An 8,528-nucleotide genomic window follows, 5' to 3' on the forward strand; every position below is an offset into this window, starting at 1 on the left:
TAGATAAAAAATCGTTTCACTGAACCATTGACTTTCTATAAAGATGTACTTACTTTCTAGCCCTGGACGGATAATGGGCTGAGTGTTCTGATTGTACATTGAGTGTTCTGATTGTACATTGAGTGTTCTGATTGTACATTGAGTGTTCTGAATGCACATTGAGTGTTCTGATTGTACATTGAGTGTTCTGATTGTACATTGAGTGTTCTGATTGTACATTGAGTGTTCTGATTTCACATTGAGTGTTATGATTGTACATTGAGTGTTATGATTGTACATTGAGTGTTCTGATTGTACATTGAGTGTTATGATTGTATATTGAGTGTTCTGATTGTACATTGAGTGTTCTGATTTCACATTGAGTGTTATGATTGTACATTGAGTGTTATGATTGTAAATTGAGTGTTATGATTGTACATTGAGTGTTCTGATTGTACATTGAGTGTTCTAATTGTACATTGAGTGATCTGATTGTGCATTGAGTGTTCTGATTGTACATTGAGTGTTCTGATTGTACATTGAGTGTTCTGATTGTACATTGAGTGTTCTGACCACAAATGCGTTTTCTTTACGACTCACAGATGACACCCTCATTAAAGGAAATCAAAAAATCACATCCATTCCATTCAACATCAAGCAGGGTGTCAAGATATTTGGAAAACAACTCTTTGGAAAGTCAGAGGTATAACAACAACTATTATAACTGCCGCTATTTGTTTTATAATTTTGCATTTGGATGCATTTTTTAAAATAACATTACAATGTTTGATTTTGTATGATAAACCTGTTTTTTCTGGGTTTTTCATTCAGCCACCCAGCGCAGCCATCACAGAAAAACCAGGTGAGACCAGTTCAGTGAAGTCCACATGACCCGAGCTCACTCTTTGAAAGTTTGACCCTTCCAAATTTAAATAAAACTCAACACATCCGTCGATAACACACACTGTGGCCTTGGTTTTAACAGTGTTTTCCTTGATCTGTGTTAGGGGTCATGAAAGCAGTTAACAACTCAGATTATGAAGACGTTGAAACCTCTCAGAACCATATATCAAGCACGGCTGCTGTCAATACATCAAACATAGGTACAGTGTTTTTTGTTTACACTCATCTGAACCATCCTGCCTCTCTCAACACACCCCAAGTGGTACCTGTGCACCTGTTAAACCGTAATTAAACTCACATTGAGAAAAGGTTACTTAAGTATGGATATATATATAGCCACATCCACTGCAGGAACTATAGAAGTTAAGGATTTGAATATTTTGGGCGTTTATATTCCCCAATAAAAACAACACTTTTGGATTTACATACCATTTACATGCAACTTCACAGGGTGGAGCAGTAGCACAGTTGTTAGCACAACATGTTATGATCCCGGTGGCCCAAGTTGGATTCCCGGCCATGTAAAACATCAGTGGTGGTTATAGCCGAATTGGGAATGGGACGAATCCATCAGAGCGGAACTGAATCCGAATCTCAGCTGAGCTTCCAAATCCGAAACTAACTCGAATATCCATCGCTTAAGTTTATAAAAGAAAAAAAATCAAACCAATCACAATTTGCGATCATTTCCACGTGCAGAGACTACTACCGCCAGCAGCAACGATAACTGGGAGCTCAATTGCACCTGCGTCAATGGTACCTGCGCCAAACTTGCGTGGCTCAGGTGCAAATTGTGCATGTTAGAGTGTGGGAATAGAAACCAGGATGCTAGCTGGGATCTTAGGTTTGCGTTTGCCACCATCACCCAAGCAGGCGTAGTGCTCTCCCCTGATAAATGAGCGGGACCGGGTGAGCGTGCTGTCGCGATAGGGCTGGCCCCGACTTCCTGCTGTGAACTGATTACATAACTACAGCTGATGGAGTTGCTCGCGGGTGCTTTTATTGGTTATTCTGGGCAATGAGGGGGCACAGCAGCCTCGGCTCCTTGCCTGGTGCGTCTCGTGCATTGCCCCTCAGTTCCTGCGCGCACTTAAACAACACAATTAGCAGATCATATGCTTCCTTTTCATATCTGTCCCTCCACATGAAAAAGTGAGTTCGTTTTATGAACTCCAACTACCACATGGCTTTCTGGTAGTGAATAATACCCGCAGCGTTGGTTCAACACAAGCAAAACTCTGGACTGGTTTCAAAATAGTGTCTCATTCATCAGAAGAGTCAGGCTCGTTTGAACCAATACTAGTGAACTCCCAGGGATTCCTCTCAGACATGGGTCCTCGTTTAACCCAAACCTATATAATACATGACACATAGATTATTTGTGCTATACTAGTGACGAATTGGCATGTTCTGTTTACCTGACAACCCTCACTAGTTGGCTGTGTCGGGTGGTGGCGGGTTTTAATGACACATTTATATATTTATGCGATCTAACCCAAAAAAACCTCTTATGGATGATATTGGTCACGAAAGCCTACGTGTTAAACTGACCTAGAGTATTTCTATAGATGTTTCAATAAGATACATGCACCCTCCCTTTTTCCCTCACTCTTGCCTTCCACAACCATTCGGCATTTTTAACCACCTACCCTGCCCCCCCCCCGTCGGCCGTAATGAGTCGGTCTGTGTGTATGGTCTGTGTTTGTCGTTGAATGCCCGTAGGGTTTGGCCACCGCCTTGCGAGGCCACGGGGCCCACGGCAGCCCCCGGCAGACTGGCCCAGCTTCTAAACGATAATTTCAGCGCCAGCGACGGCCATTCGTTTTTCTTGTTTATAAATCAAATATGAATGTAAATTAATAAAAAAATGAATGGGGCACACTGAAGTTTCGTTTGCAAACAACAATCCCAGGAGGTGAAATTCAGCACAATTTTATCGTCTCAAACTTTTGACATGCGTGTCGCTGTTGTAAACCTCTGTCTGCTTCTTTGCCCAGAATAATCGGCTTGGTGCCACCACCGTCGTCGTCGTTTTTTAGTCATCGTCGTTTTTTGTTTATTTTATTATTTTTTGAACCTATCTAAGTGACTTTACCGAAAGACCCAAAGAATGTAGACTTAATATTTTTATATTTGATATAGCGTCAGTCATGCTAATAGCATCCCATAACGCTGTACATCAATTATATGAGAACCAAATCCCATATACAGCCACTACCAAGCAAATTAAAACCTTGCTACGTACCAAGCAAATCTAAAATTAATAAATTAAGAAATGGCACCAAAACAAAAAAAGTTATCAAAACAAAGAAATTAGTCCATTACTGTAGGTCACATCCTAGGCCATAATTCCCATTTTACAACCAAGGCAAGAAATCTTCACAGGAGGGGCTGTGGAGTGCCAAAATTTTACGACTAATTTATATCAATCGGTCCAATATCTAAAAAGTGATTACCAATTTTTCAGCGTATACTTGGATGAATAAAAAAAAACCTTTAGTTCAGATTTCAATAATATGATAGAGTTGATTTATTGGATGTGGAGTGGGAGGGTATTCCAGACTGCAGGGACTGTGCATGACTAATCTCGTCCACCAATGGTTTTAAGTTGTATTTTTAGAGTGGAGAGCCACCCTAGAGAAGATGAACGGGGAACCTGGGGACGGGAGTAAACTGAAATCAGAGGGGAAAGATAGGCAGGGGCTAGCCCGTAAATAATTTTGAAAACAGTGACTGCAATCTTGTAGGTGATGCTGGACTGAATAGGTAGCCAGTGAAGCGACTGTAAAATGGGTGTAATGACGCTTACGGATGTGAGTACTCTTGCAGCTGCGTTTTGGATGCACTGGACACATTGGTTGAGAGACGAAGACCAAATAAGATAGAATTTCAGTCGTCTAGCCTGGAAGTTACAAATGTATGAACTATTGTTGCTGCAGCTGTTTCAGAGAGACAGTTGCAGATGAAAGCGGTCTTGCACATATAGGAAATGTGAAGTCAAGAGTGAAACCCAGTTGACGTGCCTGTTGACTAATGTGAAGATCAGAGTCAAGCAGATGGACAGTAGATTGCTGATGTGAGGTAATTATTTTTCCCCAGTTTTAGAGTTATTTATTTTAAGAAAACTTGCTGCGAGCCAGTTAGAACCTGGAGTAAAACAGGTGGCCAGAGGAAAGACTTCAGTGGATGGAGGGTCCACGAGGTGGGTGGAGAAGGTTAAAGAAATAGTGGCCATCACCGCAGAATTCCCTGAACCAAAAGGCCCGGGAAGACCAGGTGGTGGGCAGCCAGTTGGGGAAAAATTAGATAATTGGGAGTAGTGGCCACCACCACAACCTAGACTAGACCAGAGGTCCAAGTAGACCAGGTGGTGGGCAGCCGGGGGTAGGTGAGTATAAGAGATGGTGGAGCAGTTGGAGTAACGGCCACAGCCAAGGCCTGATCCGAGGCCCAGACAGGCTGGATGATGGTTGGCCCGGAGGGGGAAGGGAGGGGAAGAGGGGATGGGGAAGTGGGTGTAGTGGCCACCGCCACAGTCTCGCCTGGACCAAAGACCCAATCAGCTTGGTGGTGGAAGGAGGATGGCAGGGTCTGGGGGGGGGGGAAGAAGATGGCATTGGTTGTTGACCTTGGGCCCTGAACATGGATGGCTCAGACTGAGCCGAGTGAAGAACGGTCGGCTCACGGGTGGTTGGTGGGCCTTATTGAAGGTTGAGGCCAGCAGTGGTGGTGAGTGCACCGTGTTGCAGGAACAGATGCCACGACTGCATGCCGGTATCAGCACTGGTTGAATACTAAACAGCTGGGCAGGTAGCCCAAACGACGACGACACCGTGCTGTGGTAGAGGGCAGTGTCAGGCAATGGCCAGATTCAGAGCCACAGCCATTTGTGGTAGATGGCGATGTGTCACAGCCAGCAGCACCGCGTGAGTAGGATCCGCAGTATTGTACCGGGACAAAAACTCGGGTCAAAAATAGCAACATTCCAGTGCCGTAGAAACGGTACAGTTTCTTATGGAATCGAAACAGCTCACAACGTGAGGCTGCGTATCAGCAACCAGCTCCATCGGCTTACAGCAGCAGCAATTCCGGCTTCATAACTTCTGTGTGAATTTTTTCAGCAATATTTGGTGTAATTGGTGGTGAGTTCAGAGTAAAATAAGTAATTGCTGTAGTCGAACAGTGTGATGAGAAGTGTAAAGTTGAGCACGAGGTCGTGCAGTTATGGTGGTCAGATGAATGTATATTATATGTTGAGCTTATTTCGCACCGTATGTAGCCAACCGCGCTGATCGGAGATGCGTGATTAGAATTATTAGAATCACACTGTGCTTGTATTAGAATCACACTGTGCTTGTATTAGAATCACACTGAAGTGGTCTGCCGGGTGACCCAGCTAAAATTAAGCCCTGGCTACACAAACTTCAGTGCACTTTACTAATGATCGATACTAACATGTTGCATGGAATTACAAATGTAATTTCTCATGTGTCTAAATGTAACTCCATCACGATGCAATTCTCAAAAACAGGACATGTGCCTCAAGAACAACCGTGAGGGGTATATATCAAGTATATTTTTCATACAAGACCCTTTGCAGACATGATACACTCAAATGCAGAAAAGATTAAGGATCTGAGACTGAAATCAGTGCAGATAGTCTGCACTACGCATATTAGGGCGTCTGGCCGCCTTTGTCTCTCTAGTGGCGATGTATACACATCACACCAGGCACTAAATTGAAGCTGAGTCGACCTCTAGAAGGCCCAGGACCGATTCAGTAATCGTCACTGGTGTTGGTCCTGAGCGGAAATCGAATTCCGGTCTCTGCGCAGCACGCTAACCACAGCGCCACCACTCCTCACACACCTTTGAGCTTGAAGTAATGCATACGATTGGTGGTGCTGTGGAGAATGAAGCCATCCTCATCTACTCCATGGGGTCTTCCACTACGGAGCCAACCTCCTCTGACCACGAACAGAACTAGCAGCCCGCAGATTGTAAATCACCCTTCTGGGAAGGGCAAGATCTTGGTCCACCTTCAATGGTGTAACAAGTGCAATGCGGTTGAATATGGGTGTTGAGTGTGGTTAATTAGTATTGAGTGAAGTAACTGGATAGTGTGGTTAGATAACTGGCTGTTCGCCTTTTGGTGTCCTGTGTTCACCTGTTGGCGTCCTCTGGTCTAACACTGTTTGAGACTAGGCTCTAAAGAAAGCTGTCTCTGGTGTGGACCAATCCGTTTCAAAGACAATGCATATACTACCAGAGCATGTTTTTGGTTGCATGTTCACCACAAGTATATGTGGTTACTCTTTGGTTCTTTCGGTAAAGTAACGTAGAAAGAAAATAAATTAGATAATAATAGAATACGATGTTTCGATTGCAACACAAGCAACGATCATCAGGTACGAATTATTTAATTTATTTTCTTTCTACGTGACTTTATCGAAAGAACCAAAGAGTAATTCCTGCAGTCACGAAAGCTTCGAATCTAGTTTTATATGTGGCTAATGCAGACGTGATTCCTTGCCAAAGGTTTCAGTTTGGTTGTTTTGACATCTTAACACCTGTTTTATTGCCAGAAAGGGTAAAACCTATTCTTATATGCAAGTGAATAGTCAGATGAGTGGTGTGGTCGAGTGATGAGCGTTGAGGTAAATGCTGATAGTGTGGTGGTGAGGTACCTATGTAGTAAAGTGGTAACGTAATTGTCGATAGCGTGGCGAGTGATGATGTTGATTGCTAAAGTTCTGTGGTTGAATAGTGTGATGAGAGTAAGTGGCGTGGTTGAACAGCGTGACCAAGTGGCGTGGTAATGTGGTTGGATGGTGAGACGATTGGTGAGGTTGGATGTTACACCGGGCAGGAGACGAACGGGTGGCAGGAGGGGGATAGGGCCCTGGTTACACCGACGGCAACTCAGCACACAGGCGGGAGGATAGGGTTCAATGTAATTTTAAAACGAACTGGCACAGAAAATAAAATATAATGAACTGAAATAAAAGGAATTTACAAGCACCTCAACAACGGTGGTAGTGGGTCAAAACGGCTGCACAAACGTGCTCTGCCCGGTGCATTTTCAGTTTTGCATCACTGTTTTTCGGAATTGATTATCCAACGTTTCGCTCAAAAAAGCAAACTGTGGACCGGTTTCGACATTCAATGTCTTACCAGAACCGCTGGCATAAACACTTTCTTCCACGTTCAACTTCAGTTACAGCTCATAGGGAAAAAACTGAAAGTAAAATAAAAACCTCTGATACATTTAAATTAAGTGCAGGGGGTTGAGAGTGTCTGATTTTGACACTGTCAATGTTTCTGCCACCATCCCTCAGCACCGCTTGCTTTATTCTGCTACAGTTGACAGAACCTTGCAAGATTGTGGCCATAAATATTTGCGCTAAAACGTTCATTAAACTTCACTGTGAATGGAGTATTTTTTACATCGTTGATGTAATGTACAGTACCGATGAATGTTCATTAAATTATACAAAGTGAATGCATTTGTATCATCGTTATTCACTTGCACATTCAAAAGTGTGTGACTTTCCGTTGCAGATGCAAAGGAAAATACCATTGTTTATCTTAGATATTTTCTGCGATGCGTACTGTTTGTTATTGTTTGTGACAATGTCGGTCGGCATCTTTTAGCTTACTCAAATACCTTGAACAACCAGAATTATCTCGAGTAACACCGGTTTTGTTTATTGCTTTACGATTGTTGAAATGGTTTCCATGTTGCGGTTATGCTCCCGATATCTGTGATATTTACCAGCTGCTGTACATTGGGTTGTGGGATGTTTCTGGTATCTTGGACTGCTTTATAAATACCAATGTTGATGGTGATGTATTTAAATATTTTCTTCCAATAAAAGATATATTCCATATCTCTTTTCCTGACTCGTGATTTGTATTTTTATTTACTCCCTCTAGGCCCCCACACTGAGCACACACACACAGCACACACACGTAGTGTCCTGGTGGGGGATTTCCTGGCACAACGGGTTTTAATCCGAAGGGTCCCTAGGAGGAAAGTCCCATGGTTTCCCGGTGCCAGGAGATTTGCCGACCCTCGCAGGACAGGTTACATTGCGGTGCCCCTGAGTTGGCTTAATATTGTATGGGCGCAAAAAGGTTCACCGGGCCAGCCGCAACGAGTCATTCACGACATCAGGAGGGGCTGGGGTGCAATATTAAGCGAGAAGGGCAGACCATGAGGTCAGGGGATTGCAGCGCCACGACCTCCCCTGACCCCCATACCGAATACACACTCGCAGGGTGTGTATTTGCCAGTCGGGCATCATTCCGGATTAACAAGGGTGAGTAATAAACTAATGAGTAAGGACGGACAGGCAATGGATAGGGAAGTACCAGCGCCAATTCTACATGTAAGGACAAAAAAACGGGCGGTAATCACAGGTTGGCGCACGATTGGTCATTGCGGTACAACGCGATCCCAGAATTTTGAAGTCAGGAAGATAAAGGGGGAGCCTGGGGTTCATTCAAAAGAGACCTTTCTTCAACCTCTTGGCCGCCAAGACCCACTCCCTGCCTGCTCGAGCCGCTCGCAGCATCCGTGTGATGCCAGCGAGTGCCGCCATGAGGCAGTGGTAGGCATAGCTTTTTTCGTCCTCCTCCCTCTG

General features: G+C 44.0%; 1 protein-coding gene across 2 annotated transcripts in view; it reads left to right on the forward strand.

Moving 5' to 3' along the window:
• The window catches only part of LOC116952238 (uncharacterized), a 58,059-nt gene extending 50,287 nt beyond the window's left edge, over positions 1-7,772 (forward strand). Inside the window, exons 17-20 of one of the 2 annotated variants that reach the window (XM_032971418.2) lie at positions 582-682; positions 811-841; positions 987-1,082; positions 2,605-7,772. In XM_032971418.2, coding sequence (XP_032827309.2) covers positions 582-682; positions 811-841; positions 987-1,082; positions 2,605-2,672 — 296 coding nt within the window. In that variant the 3' untranslated portion in view covers positions 2,673-7,772. Of the gene's footprint in view, positions 1-581; positions 683-810; positions 842-986 lie in introns of both variants that reach the window. The other variant, XM_032971417.2, reaches the window with a different exon arrangement.
• The last annotated feature ends 756 nt before the right edge of the window (positions 7,773-8,528 follow it).

This window comes from Petromyzon marinus, chromosome 46 (genome assembly GCF_048934315.1).
Source record: "Petromyzon marinus isolate PM22_M1 ecotype Great Lakes invasive population chromosome 46, UKy_Petmar_22M1.pri1.0, whole genome shotgun sequence".
In the NCBI taxonomy this organism is placed as follows: Eukaryota; Metazoa; Chordata; class Hyperoartia; order Petromyzontiformes; family Petromyzontidae; genus Petromyzon; species Petromyzon marinus.